A 24,622-nucleotide genomic window follows, 5' to 3' on the forward strand; every position below is an offset into this window, starting at 1 on the left:
GATCACCTTGATTTATTGATATTTCCCAGTACCTTGTAGATCACCTTGGTTTATAGATATTTCCCAGGACCTTGTAGATCACCTTGGTTTATAGATATTTCCCAGGACCTTGTAGATCACCTTGGTTTATAGATATTTCCCAGGACCAACAGTACCTTGTAGATCACCTTGGTTTATAGATATTTCCCAGGACCTTGTAGATCACCTTGGTTTATAGATATTTCCCAGGACCTTGTAGATCACCTTGGTTTATAGATATTTCCCAGGACCTACAGTACCTTGTAGATCACCTTGGTTTATAGATATTTCCCAGGACCTTATAGATCACCTTGGTTTATAGATATTTCCCAGGACCTTGTAGATCACCTTGGTTTATAGATATTTCCCAGGACCTTGTAGATCACCTTGGTTTATAGATATTTCCCAGGACCTTGTAGATCACCTTGGTTTATAGATATTTCCCAGGACCTTGTAGATCACCTTGGTTTATAGATATTTCCCAGGACCTTGTAGATCACCTTGGTTTCACCTTGGTTTATAGATATTTCCCAGGACCTTGTAGATCACCTTGGTTTATAGATATTTCCCAGGACCTTGTAGATCACCTTGGTTTATAGATATTTCCCAGGACCTTGTAGATCACCTTGGTTTATAGATATTTCCCAGGACCTTATAGATCACCTTGGTTTATAGAAATTTCCCAGGACCTTGTAGATCACCTTGGTTTATAGATATTTCCCAGGACCTTGTAGATCACCTTGGTTTATAGAAATTTCCCAGGACCTTATAGATCACCTTGGTTTATAGAAATTTCCCAGGACTTAATCACAAGTTTTATCTCAGAAGTTATTGATTTGTTGTGTAAATTTCAGCATCCATAAGTGAATGGGTTGTTCTGATTTGTGTCTCTGCCAACAGATATGCATAATGTATATTTACTGGCTGTCTGGGTCTCACCAGGTTTGTTTGAATAGTAGCTCGTCTCTCATTGGCTTGCTCTTCCACTGGATGTTGGTTAGATAAAAGCCAAGATATGATTGGCTGTTGAATTTGAATTTGAATTTGACTTTTCATTCTGACAATATGTTTGTCAGATAGAAATGAAGTTAGTACAGGAAAGCAACCATTCTTTTATTTTCTTTGATCAAGAGCAATTTATTGTTGTGTATATGTATAACAAGGTAAATGTTCCATGTAGTTTTAAAGTCATATTTCATCTGATTGTTTACATTTGTTTTCCTCTCTGTAATATTTGGTATCTGTCAGCATCCTACCTGTTAAAGGAAAAAACCGAGGTTTGGAGATATAGAGAGCCTGCAGGGTTGTGATAGATATATAGATCTGTGTCAACATTCTACCTGTTGAAGGAAAAATCCTTGGTTTGGAGATATAGAGAGCCTACAGGGTTGTGATAGATATATAGATCTGTGTCAGCATCCTACCTATTGAAGGAAAAATCCTAGGTTTGGAGATATAGAGAGCCTGCAGGGTTGTGATAGATATATAGATCTGTGTCAACATTCTACCTGTTGAAGGAAAAATCCTTGGTTTGGAGATATAGAGAGCCTACAGGGTTGTGATAGATATATAGATCTGTGTCAGCATCCTACCTGTTGAAGGAAAAATCCTTGGTTTGGAGATATAGAGAGCCTGCAGGGTTGTGATAGATGTATAAAGATCTGTGTCAGCATCCTACCTATTGAAGGAAAAATCTTAGTTTTGGAGATATAGAGAGCCTACAGGGTTGTAATAGATGTATATAGATCTGTGTCAGCATCCTACCTATTGAAGGAAAAATCTTAGTTTTGGAGATATAGAGAGCCTACAGGGTTGTGATAGATATATAGATCTGTGTCAGCATCCTACCTGTTGAAGGAAAAATCCTTGGTTTGGAGATATAGAGAGCCTGCAGGGTTGTGATAGATATATAACTGCTAATAATCAATATCATTTATCAATGGTAGAAACATCATGGACATGTATAGCATTATAGGAGCACTGCCTTTACTGCTGGTTGGGGCATTACATTGATGTCAGGACAGGCCTTGTTATCAAAGAAGTGGAAATGGCTCTCATCTTGATCTCTTTCTTTGAATGTTTTCTTATGGGAGACATTTTTGGTTTTGAGTGTTAGACATTCTTCTGAGTCTGGTTTTGTTGTAACTTTCAAAAAGTTTCAAAATATTTGAAGTTCCCTACAGAGAACTGACAAGAGAGAAGTGGGCAATGCTCTGTACTTATATATAATTAGGACATCTTCATCAAAGAAGTGTATTTATATTTAGATCAAGTTTTTAATCATCAACATCTTGGTTTTAATATTAAGTGCTATGTGTGTACTTTATAAAACATCAGTTAAAAATGTTCAGTAAATCTCATCTTAAAGATCACTCCAAGTTTTAAAATTTAAGAATGTGTTTTTATATGAAGATGAAGAATTTCTAGCACTAATGATCTTTGAGCCTTTGCTGTATGGAGTTGAACTCCTGAGCTAATTGTCTTTGAACCATTGCTGTATGGAGTTGAACTCCTGAGCCAATTGTCTTTGAACCTTTGCTGTATAGAGTTGAACTCCTGAGCTAATTGTCTTTGAACCATTGCTGTATGGAGTTGAACTCCTGGTCCAATTGTCTTTGAACCTTTGTTGTATGGAGTTGAACTCCTGAGCCAATTGTCTTTGAACCTTTGTTGTATGGAGTTGAACTCCTGAGCCAATTGTCTTTGAACCTTTGCTGTATAGAGTTGAACTCCTGAGCCAATTGTCTTTGAACCTTTGCTGTATAGAGTTGAACTCCTGAGCCAATTGTCTTTGAACCTTTGCTGTATAGAGTTGAACTCCTGAGCCAATTGTCTTTGAACCTTTGCTGTATAGAGTTGAACTCATGAGCCAATTGTCTTTAAACCTTTGTTGTATGGAGTTGAACTCCCTGGTCCAATCGTCTTTGAACCTTTGTTGTATGGAGTTGAACTCCTGAGCCAATTGTCTTTGAACCTTTGTTGTATGGAGTTGAACTCCTGAGCTAATTGTCTTTGAACCTTTGTTGTATGGAGTTGAACTCCTGAGCTAATTGTCTTTGAACCTTTGTTGTATGGAGTTGAACTCCTGAGCTAATTGTCTTTGAACCTTTGTTGTATGGAGTTGAACTCCTGAGCTAATTGTCTTTGAACCTTTGTTGTATGGAGTTGAACTCCTGAGCTAATTGTCTTTGAACCTTTGTTGTATGGAGTTGAACTCCTGAGCTAATTGTCTTTGAACCTTTGTTGTATGGAGTTGAACTCCTGAGCTAATTGTCTTTGAACCTTTGCTAGAGAGAATTTGTATGGCTAAAAGACCTGGTCGATACCTGTTTTACCATCATTACAAACTACATGTTCAAGAGACATTTGAATGCCTGTGTTAGAGGAGAGTGTGTATTGATCAGGGACAACTAGCTAGCCTGGCAGAAATACTCCCATCATTGATCCACAGCAGTTCTATACTTCTGAGTAAACCAACTCTCAGCAACACTTTCTAGGAAATTCTGCAGGCCTGAGTTTAAGAATAAATTCATTGCTATGCATGGTAGCAGATATATAAGTGTAATTCCTATATTCCTATATATTCCTATGAAAATAGAATTTAACATTTTACGCAGGTTAAATGTACCTGGTAGACTCAAATTTCAGAATAGACACTGAACTTCATGTGGATTTTTTCTCCAACTGGTTACCATTAAGTTCTTAAAGCTGCTTGTAACTTCTGTTTCACTTCAAAGTCTGCATACAGTGATCAGTGACCTTGTGATGGAAAGGTCATTCTTTATTTGTTATTATGGGTATATAGATAGACTGTGATGAGTGACCTTGTGATGGAAAGGTTATTCTGTATCTGTTATTGTGGGTATATAGACTGTGATCAGTGACCTTGTGATGGAAATGTCATTCTTTATTTGTTATTATGGGTATATAGACTGTGATCAGTGACCTTGTGATGGAAAGGTCATTCTTTATTTGTTATTATGGGTATATAGATAGACTGTGATGAGTGACCTTGTGATGGAAAGGTTATTCTGTATCTGTTATTGTGGGTATATAGACTGTGATCAGTGACCTTGTGATGGAAATGTCATTCTTTATTTGTAATTGTGGGTATATAGACTGTGATGAGTGACCTTGAGATGTAAAGGTCACTCTGTATCTGTTATTGTGGGTCAGTGACCTTGTGATGGAAAGGTCATTCTGTATCTGTTATTGTGGGTATATAGACTGATCAGTGACCTTGTGATGGAAAGGTCATTCTGTATCTGTTATTGTGGGTATATAGACTTTGATGAGTGACCTTGTGATGGAAAGGTAATTCTGTATCTGTTATTGTGGGTATATAGACTGATCAGTGACCTTGTGATGGAAATGTCATTCTGTGTCTGTTATTGTGGGTATATAGACTGTGATGAGTGACCTTGTGATGGAAAGGTCATTCTGTATCTGTTATTGTGGGTATATATAGACTGTGATGAGTGACCTTGTGATGGAAAGGTCATTCTGTATCTGTTATTGTGGGTATATAGACTGATCAGTGACCCTGTGATGGAAAGGTCATTCTGTATCTGTTATTGTGGGTATATAGACTGATCAGTGACCTTGTGATGGAAAGGTCATTCTGTATCTGTTATTTTAGGTATATAGACTGTAATGAGTGACCTTGAGATGTAAAGGTCATTCTGTATCTGTTATTGTGGGTATATAGACTGATCAGTGACCCTGTGATGGAAAGGTCATTCTGTATCTGTTATTGTGGGTATATAGACTGATCAGTGACCTTGTGATGGAAAGGTCATTCTGCATCTGTTATTGTGGGTATATAGACTGTGATGAATGACCTTGTGATGGAAATGTCATTCTTTATTTGTTATTGTGGGTATATAGACTGTGATGAGTGACCTTGTGATGGAAAGGTAATTCTGTATCTGTTGTTTTAGGTATAAATCTATAGACTGTACCTACTTCTCAGGCAAGGTATGATTTAGTGAGTAATCTGATGTCTTCTCCTAACACTGTTAAATAGTAGAAAGAATAGCAGGATTTTTGGATTCTGTATACAAAACATGTAAAATCTTGAAGAATCTTGTATGCATATGTTAACCAGTGGTTGTGTAAGTGGTGCTGACAGAATATGATTTGTTCAGTTCAGGTGTACAGTTATCATCCTACTCTTTACACTTAAGCACCTTTCAGTTGTAAACATTGTAATGTAGGAAGCTAACAGAAGCAGTTACAAGAATCAAAAGAAATAGCTACTTATCACTTTTTACCAGACTGCTTCTATATTGGTCATGGATAAGTGAAGCCAGATTTTGTCTTAAAGTGGAACATAATAAACAAACAATCACACAGTTCACATATTGGATTTGTTACAGTGGTTTAAGAGATCAGTTTTAGACATCTCCTGACTACAGTGGTTTAAGATATCTGTTTTAGACATCTCCTGACTACAGTTGTTTAAGATATCTGTTTTAGACATCTCCTGACTACAGTGGTTTAAGAGATCTGTTTTAGACATCTCCTGACTACAGTGGTTTAAGATATCTGTTTTAGACATGGCTTGACTACAGTGGTTTAAGATATCTGTTTTAGACATCTCCTGACTACAGTGGTTTAAGAGATCTGTTTTAGACATGGCTTGACTACAGTAGTTTAAGAGATTTGTTTTAGACATCTCCTGACTACAGTGGTTTAAGAGATCTGTTTTAGACATCTCCTGACTACAGTGGTTTAAGATATCTGTTTTAGACATCTCCTGACTACAGTGGTTTAAGATATCTGTTTTAGACATCTCCTGACTACAATGGTTTAAAAGATCAGTTTTAGACATCTCCTGACTACAATGGTTTAAGAGATCAGTTTTAGACATGGCTTGACTACAGTGGTTTAAGATATCAGTTTTAGACATCTCCTGACTACAGTGGTTTAAGAGATCTGTTTTAGACATCTCCTGACTATAGTGGTTTAAGATATCTGTTTTAGACATCTCCTGACTACAGTGGTTTAAGAGATCTATTTTAGACATCTCCTGACTACAGTGGTTTAAGATATCTGTTTTAGACATCTCCTGACTACAGTGGTTTAAGATATCTGTTTTAGACATCTCCTGACTACAGTGGTTTAAGATATCTGTTTTAGACATCTCCTGACAACAATGTTTCAAGAGATCTGTTTTAGACATCTCCTGACTACAGTGGTTTAAGATATCTGTTTTAGACATCTCCTGACTACAGTGGTTTAAGAGATCTGTTTTAGACATCTCCTGACTACAGTGGTTTAAGAGATCAGTTTTAGACATGGCTTGACTACAGTGGTTTAAGATATCTGTTTTAGACATCTCCTGACTACAGTGGTTTAAGAGATCTGTTTTAGACATCTCCTGACTACAGTGGTTTAAGAGATCAGTTTTAGACATCTCCTGACTACAGTGGTTTAAGAGATCAGTTTTAGACATGGCTTGACTACAGTGGTTTAAGAGATCTGTTTTAGACATCTCCTGACTACAGTGGTTTAAGATATCTGTTTTAGACATCTCCTGACTACAGTGGTTTAAGATATCTGTTTTAGACATCTCCTGACTACAGTGGTTTAAGAGATCTGTTTTAGACATCTCCTGACTACAATGGTTTAAGATATCTGTTTTAGACATCTCCTGACTACAGTGGTTTAAGATATCTGTTTTAGACATCTCCTGACTACAGTGGTTTAAGATATCTGTTTTAGACATCTCCTGACTACAGTGGTTTAAGAGATCTGTTTTAGACATGGCTTGACTACAGTGGTTTAAGACATCTGTTTTAGACATGGCTTGACTACAGTGGTTTAAGACATCTGTTTTAGACATCTCCTGACTGCAGTGGTTTAAGAGATCAGTTTTAGACATGGCTTGACTACAGTGGTTTAAGAGATCTGTTTTAGACATCTCCTGACTACAGTGGTTTAAGATATCTGTTTTAGACATCTCCTGACTACAGTGGTTTAAGATATCTGTTTTAGACATCTCCTGACTACAGTGGTTTAAGATATCTGTTTTAGACATCTCCTGACTACAGTGGTTTAAGAGATCTGTTTTAGACATCTCCTGACTACAGTGGTTTAAGAGATCTGTTTTAGACATCTCCTGACTACAGTGGTTTAAGAGATCTGTTTTAGACATCTCCTGACTACAGTGGTTTAAGAGATCTGTTTTAGACATGGCTTGACTACAGTGGTTTAAGATATCTGTTTTAGACATCTCCTGACTACAGTGGTTTAAGATATCTGTTTTAGACATCTCCTGACTACAATGGTTTAAGAGATCTGTTTTAGACATCTCCTGACTACAGTGGTTTAAGATATCTGTTTTAGACATCTCCTGACTACAGTGGTTTAAGATATCTGTTTTAGACATCTCCTGACTACAGTGGTTTAAGATATCTACTTTAGACATCTCCTGACTACAGTGGTTTAAGATATATCTGTTTTAGACATCTCCTGACTACAGTGGTTTAAGAGATCTGTTTTAGACATCTCCTGACTACAATGGTTTAAGAGATCTGTTTTAGACATCTCCTGACTACGGTGGTTTAAGATATCTGTTTTAGACATCTCCTGACTACGGTGGTTTAAGAGATCAGTTTTAGACATCTCCTGACTACAATGGTTTAAGAGATCTGTTTTAGACATTTCCTGACTACAGTGGTTTAAGATATCTGTTTTAGACATCTCCTGACTACAGTGGTTTAAGATATTTGTTTTAGACATCTCCTGACTATAGTGGTTTAAGATATCTGTTTTAGACATGGCTTGACTGCAGTGGTTTAAGATATCTGTTTTAGACATCTCCTGACTACAATGGTTTAAGAGATCTGTTTTAGACATCTCCTGACTATAGTGGTTTAAGATATCTGTTTTAGACATCTCCTGACTACAGTGGTTTAAGAGATCTGTTTTAGACATCTCCTGACTACAGTGGTTTAAGATATCTGTTTTAGACATCTCCTGACTACAGTGGTTTAAGATATCTGTTTTAGACATCTCCTGACTACAGTGGTTTAAGATATCTGTTTTAGACATCTCCTGACTACAGTGGTTTAAGTGATCTGTTTTAGACATCTCCTGACTACAGTGGTTTAAGATATCTATTTTAGACATGGCTTGACTACAGTGGTTTAAGATATCTGTTTTAGACATCTCCTGACTACAATGGTTTAAGAGATCTGTTTTAGACATCTCCTGACTATAGTGGTTTAAGATATCTGTTTTAGACATCTCCTGACTACAGTGGTTTAAGATATCTATTTTAGACATCTCCTGACTACAGTGGTTTAAGATATCTGTTTTAGACATCTCCTGACTACAGTGGTTTAAGAGATCTGTTTCAGACATCCAACTGCAATCCAAGGAAATGTGTTGCAATAATTTTAGAAGTCATAGGTCAGAGATTTTCAAAGGACTTTTTGTCCGTATTATACATCATCTGATGTACACTGAGATGAAAAAAAGTGTGAATAGATTGTGTTAAGATTATAGTGAGAACAGGTCAAATTGGTGATCTTTCACACTAAGTGGTAAAAATGTTCTAACCATGATAGTCAATTTCTTCACCACTCAGGTAGTTGCTATATAATGCACAGATCTAGATATAAATTATTAAATTCCTACAGAAATCTATAGATTTGTGTATATATAATCATATGGATTATTCTAGGATATTTCTAGGAAATTGATCAGCACGTCTGAAGAGATATAGCTATAGGTTTAAGGAATTTACTGAGCTGATTGATTGATATCTGTGATTTGTTAGGAATTATGTAATCATATTTTTCGCAGACATGTCACAGATGTCTGGTTGTGGAAGAGAGTTGTCTAGAACAGCATTTTATCAGCAGATTGTATTTTACATGTTCTTCAGAATAAATTGATTAACGAATAAAATTCTGTACACTGCAAACTGGTGCATTCAATATCGAGATGTTTCTGCGTAATGCATCGTATAAATGGCATTAGATATTGACCACCTAGCTTCAGGTACTCGTATTCTCAGTTCAAGCCAAAGTCTTCGACATTAGATAAATTCCAATTTGAGTGACTATTATTATGCAAAGCTCTTGTGTATAAAAGGTCATCTCTAAATCAGACTTGATAAAGACATTAGGGGTGATTTATCTTTATCTTCAGTAAATGTTAACAACACAATTTAAAATAATGCTTGGCATTTTACATGTAGAACATGCTGTCACAAATTATATTACTTCCTGATCCATGTGAATTGAATAAATTATAGCTGTACATAGGTTCTGTGTCCCAGGATTCAAATTCTATTGCAAGATATTTACATGCCAATTGAATGACAAGGATTTACTCCGTGAAAAAATGTGAGGAAAAATCAAATAAAAGAAAAGATATAACACACACTTCAGTTTTATTTATCATTATAATATTGATATATTGACAAAAACAAACATGTCTGTAATTTGAGGAAAATTTTAATTAAGGAACTTATAGAAAACGATTATGGGTTTGTTCTTTGTTCTTTAATTTTGGCACAAAAAAGATGGGAATTCATGGATCATGTCAGTTTATGTTATAGAATAAAGATACATGTGTTTCAGTGCTTTGCTCTGATAATACAAGCTACATGTATACCAAACAAGCATTGTGTTGCAGTATGAATGTGATGATGAGTACACAATGTAGAGAAATCAATAGGTTGTAACATGACAATGATGATCTGTGTGAGGCATTGCTGGTATACACACCACTGAACAAGTCAATATATAGTAACGTTTTAAAGTCAAGAATCATCAGATGCTGGGCTGTCTCCCATCTTCTGTCCATGTTTCATCTGTCTGTACATCATTGATCTTTCCCTCTTGAAGAAGTAGTTCTTGTTTTTGCTTTTCCTGAGAAAGTCCATGTGTATATACAAGGTCTTCCTGGTCTCTGTTAGTGCCTCTTCAATATTTTAGAGATTCTGTACACTTTGGTTGAAAATAGATGGTAGACAACACATGTATGACCAAGTCAAACTAACCACAGCACATTGTTAACATCTGATGTGTTTTTGGTCTCTCTCCTGACACTTTATTCAACCTACATGTACAGCGTCTCTGAAATATTGAAGTATTGTACATACATGTATATTGTACATATGATTATAGTACAGCCGAAAAAGTTAGTAGAATCTGTACCTTCTCTACATTACGTACGTCGGTGCTAGAAAGCTTCACACTGGTCATTGTTCTGATGGAGGTGACCATGTAGATCTCATACACTACGTATGTTAGTGCTAGTACACTCCACATTGGTCAATTGTTTGATGGAGGTGACCATGTAGATCTTGTACACTACATACGTCAGTGTTAGTACACTCCACATTGGTCATTTGTCTGATGGAGGTGACCATGTAGATATTGTACACTACGTACGTCAGAGTTAGTATGCTCCACACTGGTCATTTGTCTGATGGAGGTGACCATGTAGATCTTGTACACTACGTACGTCAGTGTTAGTATGCTCCACACTGGTCATTGTTCTGATGGAGGTGACCATGGAGTCATTAAATGTCACCGTCAAATCTTCTATTGGTTGTGTCAAAACATCTATTCTAGTGACGTTACCAACCTGAAAAAAATGTTCCAAAATAGGCTTTACCAAAGTATGGTAGGATTATACTGTCACTACAATCCGTATACCCATATACCAATTGTAACTTAAAACATATCCATTTATCAAACATTCATATATTGAATTATTATTAACATTTTCTTTATACTTTTTAAATGTAAAATGGCCCTTTATATTATATGTTTATTTAAAGATTTGTATCTGTTTACATAACAAATATATTAATTTTGTAACTATTTATCTAAGATGGGATAATAAATGTATGCCTAACTTATTACAATATCTTTCTGTAGTTTGTGATACATTGTACACACTGTATCACATACATTTCTTGATAAATTCTTTATACAATATACATTTATATACTTTGTAATACAGTGTATTTATTATCTGTCTGTATTACAGGGAGTCATTGGGGATAACCACATGCAGGGAATCATTCCGAGGATTGTACAAGACATATTCAACTACATCTATGGCATGGACGAGAATCTGGAGTTCCATATCAAGGTACTTTTCATCAGTAAATGTAAATCTCTATATCAATACACTAAAAATCTCTACATCAATACACTGTACATCTTTATATCAATACTCTGTAAATCTCTACATCAATATATTGTAAATCTCTACATCAGTACACTGTAAATCTTTACATCAGTACACTGTACATCTCTACATCAGTATACTGTAAATCTCTATATCAATACACTGTACATCTCTATTTCAGTACACTGTAAATCTCTATATCAATACACTGTACATCTCTATTTCAGTACACTGTAAATCTCTACATCAATACACTGTAAATCTCTATATCAGTACACTGTACATCTCTACATCAGTACACTGTACATCTCTATATCAGTACACTGTACATCTCTACGTCAGTACACTGTTAATCTCTATATCAGTAGACTGTAAATCTCTACATCAATACACTGTAAATCTCTATATCTGTACACTGTACATCTCTACGTCAGTACACTGTAAATCTCTATATCAGTACACTGTAAATCTCTCTATCAGTACACTGTACATCTCTACATCAGTACACTGTACATCTCTACATCAGTACACTGTACATTTCTACATCAGTACACTGTAAATCTCTATATCAGTACACTGTAAATCTCTACATCAGTACACTGTAAATATCTACATCAGTACACTGTAAATCTCTATATCAGTACACTGTACATCTCTACATCAGTACACTGTACATCTCTATATCAGTACACTGTAAATATCTACATCAGTACACTGTAAATCTCTCTATCAGTACACTGTAAATATCTACATCAGTACACTGTAAATCTCTATATCAGTATACTGTAAATCTCTATATCAGTACACTGTAAATCTCTACATCAGTACACTGTACATCTCTATATCAGTACACTGTACATCTCTCTATCAGTACACTGTAAATCTCTATATCAGTAGACTGTAAATATCTATATCAATACACTGTACATCTCTACATCAGTTTACTGTAAATCTCTCTATCAGTAGACTGTAAATCTCTCTATCAGTAGAATGTCAGTACACTGTACATCTCTACATCAGTAGACTGTAAATCTCTCTATCAGTAGACTGTAAATCTCTCTATCAGTAGACTGTAAATCTCTATATCAGACTGTAAATCTCTATATCAGTACACTGTACATCTCTACATCAGTATACTGTAAATCTCTATATCAGTACACTGTACATCTCTACATCAGTAGACTGTAAATCTCTCTATCAGTAGACTGTAAATCTCTATATCAGACTGTAAATCTCTATATCAATACACTGTACATCTCTACATCAGTTTACTGTAAATCTCTCTATCAGTAGACTGTAAATCTCTCTATCAGTAGAATGTCAGTACACTGTACATCTCTACATCAGTATACTGTAAATCTCTATATCAGTACACTGTAAATCTCTACATCAGTACACTGTACATCTCTACATCAGTACACTGTAAATCTCTATATCAGTACACTGTAAATCTCTACATCAGTACACTGTAAATATCTACATCAGTACACTGTACATCTCTATATCATTACACTGTAAATATCTATATCAATACACTGTAAATCTCTCTCTCTCTCTATATATATATGTGTAATTTTTTTTTTTGTGATAATCTGTAAAATGAAATGATATTAAGTGTTGCCCACATGAAAATAAGTGGCATTATCTGATATTGTATTATGCATTGGCATTTCAAAAAACCTGATATTAACTGGATAGTGACATTAACAGACATGACATTAAGTGGGTTTCACTGTACTGTAACAGGTATGTGATTTTCATGTGACTTAACACTGTCAATGAAGAAGAATTAGCAATCATTACATAAATTTGTTGAACACAAACAGAATGAAAATTCATTAAAAATCATGTTGAAATTAATTACTGTTTTATCTTTTTTGTGAATTATTAATTGTACATTGCAGGTGTCATACTTTGAGATATACATGGACAAGATTAGGGATCTGCTGGATAGTAAGTATAAGTGCCTTCATCAAGTCACCCTGTTAATGGCAATGCATTCATAGGAATGCATCTGTATATGAAAGACACAATATTTATAAAATAAATTGTCACTTGGACTTATAACAGTGTCTCTTTAAACACCCCCTCCCTCCCCGTCAAAATTTTTATGCTCATTGTTTCCCTTATATTGCAATTTTTATCGGACTAGTTAATGCAATGTTTATCATGCAATACCAAGCTAATTATGTCTTACTCGAAGTCAGAGGTGGGCTTATTTCAGGACAGTGAAACATTGGCCTATGATTTTATTCAACAGCAACATACTGTGTGGGCATATTACAAAATAATCACTTATTGGGGCAAATTTGGTAAAGTGGTAACTACTGATGAAATATGTTAGAACATATTAGAATAAAGTTAAAATCGAAGTGATGGTTACATTAAAAGTTGTTATACTCTTACAGTTTCAAAGACCAACTTAGCTGTACATGAAGACAAGAACAGAGTGCCCTTTGTTAAGGTAAGTGCTAGACAAAGCTTATGTATAGCTGGAATAAATACCTGTAATCAAACCTCTCTATAAAGGCCACACACAGGTGTAAGGAAAGTGATATAGCTGGAATAAATACCTGTAATCAAACCTCTCTATAAACCTCTTACTATGCCACACACAGGTGTAAGGAAAGTGATATAGCTGGAATAGATACCTGTAATCAAACCTCTCTATAAAGGCCACACACAGGTGTAAGGAAAGTGATATAGCTGGAATAAATACCTGTAATCAAACCTCTCTATAAAGGCCACACACAGGTGTAAGGAAAGTGATATAGCTGGAATAAATACCTGTAATCAAACCTCTCTATAAAGGCCACACACAGGTGTAAGGAAAGTGATATAGCTGGAATAGATACCTGTAGTCAAACCTCTCTATAAAGGCCACACACAGGTGTAAGGAAAGTGATATAGCTGGAATAAATACCTGTAATCAAACCTTTCTATAAAGGCCACACACAGGTGTAAGGAAAGTGATATAGCTGGAATAAATACCTGTAATCAAACCTCTCTATAAAGGCCACACACAGGTGTAAGGAAAGTGATATAGCTGGAATAAATACCTGTAATCAAACCTCTCTATAAAGGCCACACACAGGTGTAAGGAAAGTGATATAGCTGGAATAAATACCTGTAATCAAACCTCTCTATAAAGGCCACACACAGGTGTAAGGAAAGTGATATAGCTGGAATAAATACCTGTAATCAAACCTCTCTATAAAGGCCACACACAGGTGTAAGGAAAGTGATATAGCTGGAATAAATACCTGTAATCAAACCTCTCTATAAAGGCCACACACAGGTGTAAGGAAAGTGATATAGCTGGAATAAATACCTGTAATCAAACCTTTCTATAAAGGCCACACACAGGTGTAAGGAAAGTGATATAGCTGGAATAAATACCTGTAATCAACCCTCTCTAGAACCGCCTCTCTCAGGTGTAAGGAAAGTGATATAGCTGGAATAAATACCTGTAATCAAACCTCTCTATAAAGGCCACACACAGGTGTAAGGAAAGTGATATACAGTCAAACCTCGTTAACTCGAAGTCGATGGGACCACGAAAATACTTCGAGTTATCTGAGTCTTCGAGATAGCCGAGTTCATGAGTTTTGATGCAAAGATTTTTAATGTTCCTGACGTTCCTTGTACTTTTTGTCACTTTTTGGCTATATACGAGCTTGATGTAGATTCCGGTAATAAGCAAACATATTTTGTTCTTGATCGTTGAAAAACCAGAATTGATAATTAAATTAGGTGCAGTTTGCTTATTATTTAGAAACCATCAATTTCGTTCTGTCAGTCCTTTTTAATTAACGAGAACTAGATTAGCCTACATGTCAACACGAGTCTAGGCTACATAAATAACGATGATACGGAAATCAACATTCACAATTTAATAATTTGACATTAATTAAACACATAATACAAACAAAATAGAACCAAATCTAACATTTTAAGAAACACATACAATGTGAAAAACTTACGATATCATTCTAAACAGCACTACATATGACCGACTATGAGAACTCTCCTGCTTCGATAACATACATAAACTTCCGTTGCGCATGTGCAACAAATGTTACTCAACATTACTGATTTGGCGCGTACACTAGGAAGATTATATTAAAGAGTATGCATGTACACAACATGTTAGTTACGATAACACCTGTCGACTTACAAAGCACTGTAAGTAAATGAACATTCATTATAAGCACTAGTCTTCGAATTTAAGGCCATAATTAAAACACCATTGTCATACATTATTTGCGAAAGCACACCAAGTTCCAGTTCGTAAAGTCTTAACACTATCGATCACTATCAATGTTCACTGTTTCGTTGACACGCAAAGTCACTGAAGTAGTCTGATATCTTTGATTGAGTCCTGGTATTGGTCTGGGCTCTGAGGTCCTCGCGAATGAGATCGTCCGAGATCCTGAGGAGAGTCTGTATTTGAGCGGACTTGTTTGGTCGGGTCTCTAATTCTGCCCTAAGTACTTCGACGCTAATTAAATAATTGTTTCACTCATTTGTCAGTTTAATTGAGCACAGGTGACCGTTTCATGCGTACTCCTGTAAAAACATTAAGCCTAGTACCGGGCCAGTGTTGTGATTGTTTTCTATAGCTTAGTTCCGCTTCACTGAGTGTATACACAGGTCGGTGTTTGTTATGGCTGACAGACACGGAAATTACGCAATGTGAGTAGAACTTCACTTTTTATCGCCGATATCTATCAATTATAAGATCTAACGGTTACCTTTTATCATTCAATTAAATAACAATAAACACTTTTCTAAAACATGAATATTGTTAATTACAGTATTGTTCATTAATATTCACTTGTAAAGCCTATTGTCGGTAAAATTGCAAAACGGCGTAGCGCATCAGCAATGTAATTGACCGGCACAAAATTTATACTTCGAGTTTTCCGATCATATTCAGTATATGTTTTGTTGTTGGGACCAAATTTTTACTTCGAATTAACAGAGTTTTTCGAGTTTTCCGAATTCGAGTTTTCCGAGTTTTGATTACTAGAATAAAGAGAAGATTTTGCCGGGACCGACAAAGTGCTTCGAGTTAAACGGGGTCTTCGAGTTTTCCGAGTTCCAGTTAACGAAGTTCGACTGTAGCTGGAATAGATACCTGTAATCAAACCTCTCTATAAAGGCCACACACAGGTGTAAGGAAAGTGATATAGCTGGAATAAATACCTGTAATCAAACCTCTCTATAAAGGCCACACACAGGTGTAGGGAAAGTGATATAGCTGGAATAGATACCTGTAATCAAACCTCTCTATAAAGGCCACACACAGGTGTAAGGAAAGTGATATAGCTGGAATAGATACCTGTAATCAAACCTCTCTATAAAGGCCACACACAGGTGTAGGGAAAGTGATATAGCTGGAATAAATACCTGTAATCAAACCTCTCTATAAAGGCCACACACAGGTGTAAGGAAAGTGATATAGCTGGAATAAATACCTGTAATCAAACCTCTCTATAAAGGCCACACACAGGTGTAAGGAAAGTGATATAGCTGGAATAAATACCTGTAGTCAAACCTCTCTATAAAGGCCACACACAGGTGTAAGGAAAGTGATATAGCTGGAATAAATACCTGTAATCAAACCTCTCTATAAAGGCCACACACAGGTGTAAGGAAAGTGATATAGCTGGAATAAATACCTGTAATCAAACCTCTCTATAAAGGCCACACACAGGTGTAAGGAAAGTGATATAGCTGGAATAAATACCTAGAATCTGATGTTATGATGAGTATACCTAAATACATTCATAGGAAGGGATTCCTTGTCTTTATGATAAAGAATTACAACAGACCAGTCAAACCTCTCTATAAAGGCCACACACAGGTGTAGGGAAAGTGATATAGCTGGAATAAATACCTAGAATCTGATGTTATGATGAGTATACCTAAATACATTCATAGGAAGGGATTCCTTGTCTTTATGATAAAGAATTACAACAGACCAGTCAAACCTCTCTATAAAGGCCACACACAGGTGTAGGGAAAGTGATATAGCTGGAATAGATACCTGTAATCAAACCTCTCTATAAAGGCCACACAAAGGTGTAGGGAAAGTGACTTTTCTAGCGAGATGGTCTATGAGGCAGGTTTTAATTTATATGATTTAAAGTAAGGAGGGTTTTACACAGTTTGGAGTGAGACAGGAAAATTAAAGAATCTTGTTTTGTTTGACAGGGTGCAACAGAGAGGTTTGTGTCCAGTCCAGACGAGGTGATGGAAGCCATAGATGAAGGCAAATCAAACCGACATGTTGCTGTGACAAGTAGGTCATTTTTGTATTGTGTAGATGTGAGATTTTTGTATTGTGTAGATGTGAGATTTTTGTATTGTGTAGATGTGAGGTTTTTGTATTTTGTAGATGAGAGATTTTTGTAAATGTGAGGAAATTCCTTTGTACTCCACTCAACATTTTACAAGCTTAATGCTTAAACACTAGAAAATATTTTACTGAATTATGAAACAGGTGTTATTGACATGCATATAAAATGACCTTATGAAAATTGTAAATTTAACTACTGAATGGACCAGACTGACTTTCAAATTAAACAAAAGTGCATTGTCATAGTGATCTTATTAACCTGAGTTCTTCTTTTTTGTAGACATGAATGAACACAGCTCTCGAAGCCACAGCGTATTCCTGATTAACGTAAAACAAGAACATCTAGAAAACCAAAAACAACTTAATGGCAAACTATACCTTGTAGATCTGGCTGGTAGTGAGAAGGTAAGAAAATAACCCAAAACAAAAGTAAATTTGGCACTATGCTTAGTAGATCTGGCTGGTAGTGTGGAGGTAAGAAAAAAACCCAAAACAAAAGTAAATTTGGCACTATACCTTGTAGATCTGGCTGGTAGTGAGAAGGTAAGAAAATAACCCAAAACAAAAGTAAATTTGGCACTATGCTTAGTAGATCTGGCTGGTAGTGTGGAGGTAAGAAAAAAACCCAAAACAAAAGTAAATTTGGCACTATACCTTGTAGATCTGGCTGGTAGTGAGAAGGTAAGAAAATAACCCAAAACAAAAGTAAATTTGGCACTATGCTTAGTAAATCTGGCTGGTAGTGAGAAGGTAAGAAAATGGCCTAGAACTAAAAAGGACTTTAGTTCTATACCTTGTAAACCTCACTGGTATGGGAAAGGTGATCTGTAGTCTGATACAGAAAACAATACTTTCTCTTCAGTAACAAAATTTCATATCTATTCTCTTGAAAATTACATTAGATAAATTACACATATTCAATGTATTGATTGTTGCGTTGTATGCTTATCAAGATATGGGGACATCCACAAGATTGTCCATTCAATAACCTTTAATTGTCTGAACCATATCTTCTCACACAGTTCTATGCTCAGATTATACTATGAACACATACATTTTTATAGTGGCCACTTTGTCTGTCCCTCTATCCCTCTGTCCCACCATCCATCCGTCCCTCTGTCCCACCATCCATCCCTCCCTCTGTCCCACCATCTGTCTGTCTGTGTACCAAATTCCCACAACCCACAACCCCACAACTCCATAATTCCAGATTTACTTCCTTTTATGAAAATTAATGTTCTTAGAATAAGTTTGCTTTCATTTAAACTAGGATAGTAAAACTTTGTGTATACATGAGTCATGCTGAGACAATGTGCAGTGTGACAAATTCAGAAGATGGCTTATGATGTTTCTCAAATAATGTAAATATTTGTGCTGACAGGTCAGTAAGACTGGAGCTGAGGGAGCAGTGCTGGACGAGGCAAAGAACATCAACAAGTCCCTGTCAGCTCTGGGTAACGTGATTGCAGCCCTGGCTGATGAACAGGTCAGTGCTGATGAAGGAGGAGATTTGTCAGGACAATTAGCATAATTAACTTTTGTGCATATCTGTTTTGATTGTGAAAATTTTTGAGTTCATGCTCAACAAATGAAAATGAAAATATTAAACATTTGAAGCAAATACATTTTTTTAATAAAGAACAATTTTTGTTTAGTAAGGAATTGCTGATTATGGGAATCATTTAAAATTTGCATGTATCCTATACTTCTGAATGGATTAAATGGAATAGAAATGTTGTATCCAAAGGTTTTTGGAGGCTTTATGGATCTGGAAATGAAAATTAAACACCAAATCTTAAAAATGTGAATGTTACTCTTTAAATGAATATTGAGACTTGAAAACATCTTTTTGTCACTCACAAAAACATCTTTTTGTCACCAACTTCTGTCTTTGCTATTGATTTTATACCCCCACTATCACAGCTCTGCAGTGCTATTATTTTTGTATTCATTGAGGTTAGATGGTATTAGATTGGATGCAGTAGTGTACAATATATATGATACGTTTACCTGCAAGACACTGGCATTTATACTGACTGTAAATGCCATAAGACATTGCAGTGATGATATTGATGTTTCCTACATCAATACCAATCTTCTGTGAGGTAAACAAAGGATAACATGGGAGAAGTTTTATTGGTGATATGTCGTCATCAATATTACTGTTTAATTGTAGACCTAAGGTGCAAATTGTGGTTCATGATATTGTTATTTAGATCAGATGATAGGAAAAGGTTTTGTTCCTCAAATTTCTTCTTAATATCTAGATAAATTTAATAATTACAATGTTTTCCTTCAAATGGAATGGCCATTTTGATGGTCTATCATTGCTGTCTCTGTGGCAGCACTAATGACATCACATAAGGTATATACTTGTTATGGCATTTTAGTCCTTTAAATTAACATCATTTTAGTATATATATATATATAATGGCATTGCTGTGCACAAGTTGATATATAATACACCAATCTTTCGTCTACATTTGCTTATCATTGGTTGTGTGAATCTATACAGAAAAGCCATGTGCCGTACCGTGACAGTAAATTGACTAGGATCCTCCAGGAGAGTTTGGGAGGTAACGCCCGTACCACAGTTGTCATTTGCTGTTCACCAGCATCGTATAATGAAGCAGAAACTAAATCTACACTTCTCTTTGGTCAAAGGTAATTATATAGTAGCTTTAGATTAAATGTTATATCAGTTCACAGATAGAAAATAGGAAAATGCTGACATTTATGTAAATAGTAATGAAACATTATAACAAATTTTCAAATTATATTCCATTTAGAGCAAAGACCATCAAGAATGTTGTTTCTGTGAACGAAGAGTTGACTGCCGAGGAATGGAAGAGGAGATATGAGAAGGAGAAGGAGAGAAATGCTAGACTTAAAGGTGTTCTTGCCAAGTTTGAAGCTGAGCTACAGATGTGGCGTTCTGGTAAGTATTTAATATCTAATTACACAGCTTAGCCTGGGTACATGTTAGATGTACTTTTAAGTCCAATGTACATTTTCAGCATTAATCTAATTTTTAATTTGTGCTAAAATATATTTGCCCTTATTATTGTTTCTTTATATTATTTATATATAGCCATTATGTTTGGTGCACTAATTCATCATTGCATTAATATTCATAAACGTGATAATATGCTAAAATTTGATTGTGCTGAATTAAGCACATTATCAGAAATTAGTATTTCAAATTTTCTCATTGATTTTTATGCTTCCCAAAGGGAAAGCATATAGTCGCCACTTTGTCTATCTGTTTATCCGTCATAACTTTGTCCAGAGCTTTTCACTAGAAGTGGCGGCCCTTGTTATCCATTGTATGATTTCTATATGCTTGCTTTCTGAATGCTTTAAATGCTTACATGATATAAAGACAGAGATCAATCTTTACAGGCCAGAATGTGTCCCAGGATGAACAGTTTGACATGAAAGCCAGTACCACATCCCTTCAGGAGGCAGAGGCTAGCACAGCACCAAAGAATGACATTGCAAAACTCATGTCCGCCAGTACTAGTGATGCTGACAAAGCCCAGTTTGAGGCAGAGCGTCTTAAACTCTATCAGCAACTAGATGATAAGGTGGGTCTTTTAAAACAGTATAAAACATAAGAAGATGAAGAAGATAAAAAAAAGTTAATATAGTTATCATGCAATAAACACAGGCTACCAACATTTGGAGGTGGTCATATTAAAGAGCCCCAAGGGTCCAAAGCATTACATCTAACTCATAGCCAGGGAATTATCAATTATCAATTGAACAGTCTTTGAAGAGGTAGATACCAACAGTTAAGGATGGCATAGAAACCAACTGTTAATGTTGTGGTTGATACCAACAGTTAATGTTGTGGTAGATACCAACAGTTAATGTTGTGGTTGATACCAACAGTTAATGTTGTGCTTGATACCAACAGTAAATGTTGTGGTTAATACCAACAGTTAATGTTGTGGTAGATACCAACAGTTAATGTTGTGCTTGATACCAACAGTTAATGTTGAGATTGATGTTGTGGTTGATACCAACAGATAATGTTGTGGTAGATACCAACAGTTAATGTTGAGATTGATGTTGTGGTTGATACCAACAGATAATGTTGTGGTAGATACCAACAGTTAATGTTGTGGTTAATACCAACAGTTAATGTTGTGGTTGATACCAACAGTTAATCTTGAAGTAGATACCAACAGTTAATGTTGTGGTTGATACCAACAGTTAATGTTGAGGTTGATGTTGTGGTTGATATCAACAGATAATGTTGTGGTAGATACCAACATTTAATGGTGTGGTTAATACCAACAGTTAATGTTGTGGTTAATACCAACAGTTAATGTTGTGGTAGATACCAACAGTTAATGTTGTGGTTGATACCAACAGTTAATGTTGTGGTAGATACCAACAGTTAATGTTGTGGTTAATGTTGTGGTTGATACCAACAGTTAATGTTGTGATTAATACCAACAGTTTATGTTGTGGTTGTGGTAGATACCAACAGTTAATGTTGTGGTAGATACCAACAGTTAATGTTGTGGTTGATACCAACAGTTAATGTTGTGGTAGATACCAACAGTTAATGTTGTGGTAGATACCAACAGTTAATGTTGTGGTTAATGTTGTGGTTAATACCAACAGTTAATGATGAGGTAGATACCAACAGTTAATGTTGTGGTTAATGTTGTGGTAGATACCAACAGTTAATGTTGTGGTTGATACCAACAGTTAATGTTGTGATTAATACCAACAGTTTATGTTGTGGTTGATACCAACAGTTAATGTTGAGGTAGATACCAACAGTTAATGTTGAGGTAGATACCAACAGTTAATGTTGTGGTAGATACCAACAGTTAATGTTGTGGTAGATATCAACAGTTAATGTTGTGGTTAATGTTGTGGTAGATACCAACAGTTAATGTTGTGGTAGATACCAACAGTTAATGTTGAGGTAGATACCAACAGTTAATGTTGTGGTAGATACCAACAGTTAATGTTGAGGTAGATACCAACAGTTAATGTTGAGGTAGATACCAACAGTTAATGTTGAGGTAGATACCAACAGTTAATGTTGAGGTAGATACCAATAGTTAATGTTGAGGTTAATGTTGTGGTAGATACCAACAGTTAATGTTGTGGTTGATACGAACAGTTAATGTTGAGGTAGATACCAACAGTTAATGTTGAGGTAGATACCAACAGTTAATGTTGTGGTAGATACCAACAGTTAATGTTGTGGTAGATACCAACAGTTAATGTTGAGGTAGATACCAACAGTTAATGTTGTGCTTGATACGAACAGTTAATGTTGAGGTAGATACCAATAGTTAATGTTGAGGTTAATGTTGTGGTAGATACCAACAGTTAATGTTGTGGTTGATACGAACAGTTAATGTTGAGGTAGATACCAACAGTTAATGTTGAGGTAGATACCAATAGTTGATAATGAAGAAGAACTGCAGCTGTAAATAGTGAGAGATTAGTTGCCATTTCAAGTGGTGTACATTCTCTCAATTTCATATGAAGGATACAATTTATTTCTTGTCTTGAGATTTGATGAAGAAATTATAATCCTATATTTGTTGTTATTTAATTATTTCAGGATGATGAAATAAACAACCAGTCACAGTTGATTGAGCGACTGAAGGAACAAATGTTGGAGCAGGAAGAGCTCATTGCTGTGGGAAAGCGTGACCTTGATATGTTACAAGTTGACATGTCGCGTATCCAGACCGATAATGACTCAGCCAAGGACGAAGTTAAGGAGGTTCTTCAGGCCTTGGAGGAGTTGGCTATGAACTATGACCAGAAGTCACAGGAAGTGGAACTCAAGTCCAAGGAGTACGAGAACCTGCTGGAAGAAATGAGTGCTAACCAGGTAGGAATTGATATTGCTTATTTTCCTTACATCTTCTTATTTATTCTGCAGCTTGAAATAATCAGTGACAGTTTTTTTATCTAGTGTTTATTTTGTAAGAAAAAAAAACATAATAAATTTTCTTTTTATTTATAATGAAATTAAGGTCTTGATTTGAGTTAATATTTGTTGATTTGTTTTCATTTTCAGGACCATAATGTCTTGGGTTAAGTTCAAATTCCAAAGTTATATTGTCATGTCCAAAATCACTGTTAACATGTTAAGAAAATCTTTATCAGCACTGTGATGCCTTTGCTTCTTTAAAGATTTTGATGAAACTTTCAAATCATTTGGCTGGGGTTTTTTGCCCATTGGTCATGGTTGATTTGTTTACAATTCTTTGTAGTGCCTTTCAGATCTTGGATGTAAGGGTATCACCCACTTAATTATATAGTGAGATTATCCTATTGACTTCAGAATAAATCATGTCTCTTGATCAGCCACAACAAAATTGATCAGCTTGAGAGTGTTTTTATAATGACATATTGTTTAGACTTTCTGTGTAAAAGACCAGCTATAATTAACAGAAATGTCAGAACCTTACTACTCTGAACCCTGAATACAGGGCTCTAATCCCTGTCACTCCCTATCTTAATACACACGCTGTTATACAGGGCTCTAATCCCTGTCACTCCCTATCTTAATACACACCCTGTTATTCAGGGCTCTAATCCCTGTCACTCCCTATCTTAATACACACGCTGTTATACAGGGCTCTAATCCCTGTCACTCCCTATCTTAATACACACGCTGTTATACAGGGCTCTAATCCCTGTCACTCCCTATCTTAATACACACCCTGTTATTCAGGGCTCTAATCCCTGTCACTCCCTATCTTAATACACACGCTGTTATACAGGGCTCTAATCCCTGTCACTCTATATCTTAATACATATGCTGTTTTCAGAGTCAAGTGAACAGTCTCCAGACAGAACTGGATAGTCAGAGAGATGCATCCCTACACCAGAAGAAACGTGTAGCAGAGATGATGGCCAGCCTGCTCAAGGACCTGGGTGATATTGGAACTATCGTAGGTGGAAATGCTGCAGAGTCCAAGGTATGGGACTACAACAATTGTACAAATAGCCTTCTGATAATAACTGATATCTAACATCCTTTGAAATAAAGCTGAGATTTGATAAAAGGAGAGGTGATCTGGACAGTTTTTG

The 24,622-nt window shown here is 35.7% G+C and overlaps 1 protein-coding gene across 2 annotated transcripts in view; it reads left to right on the top strand.

Moving 5' to 3' along the window:
• LOC132565504 (kinesin heavy chain-like) overlaps nt 1–24,622 on the top strand; it is a 60,585-nt gene that overhangs the window by 15,117 nt on the left and 20,846 nt on the right. For both annotated transcript variants that reach the window (XM_060230154.1, XM_060230155.1), the window contains exons 4-14: nt 11,035–11,139; nt 13,083–13,131; nt 13,587–13,642; nt 17,398–17,485; nt 17,823–17,947; nt 18,924–19,028; nt 20,058–20,206; nt 20,332–20,480; nt 20,945–21,129; nt 23,139–23,414; nt 24,361–24,510. In XM_060230154.1, coding sequence (XP_060086137.1) covers nt 11,035–11,139; nt 13,083–13,131; nt 13,587–13,642; nt 17,398–17,485; nt 17,823–17,947; nt 18,924–19,028; nt 20,058–20,206; nt 20,332–20,480; nt 20,945–21,129; nt 23,139–23,414; nt 24,361–24,510 — 1,437 coding nt within the window. The remainder of the gene's footprint in view (nt 1–11,034; nt 11,140–13,082; nt 13,132–13,586; nt 13,643–17,397; nt 17,486–17,822; nt 17,948–18,923; nt 19,029–20,057; nt 20,207–20,331; nt 20,481–20,944; nt 21,130–23,138; nt 23,415–24,360; nt 24,511–24,622) is intronic.

The sequence above is a fragment of the Ylistrum balloti genome, unplaced genomic scaffold (assembly GCF_031769215.1).
Source record: "Ylistrum balloti isolate Yb309-2 unplaced genomic scaffold, AGI_CSIRO_Ybal_v1 Utg369724, whole genome shotgun sequence".
Taxonomy (NCBI): Eukaryota; Metazoa; Mollusca; class Bivalvia; order Pectinida; family Pectinidae; genus Ylistrum; species Ylistrum balloti.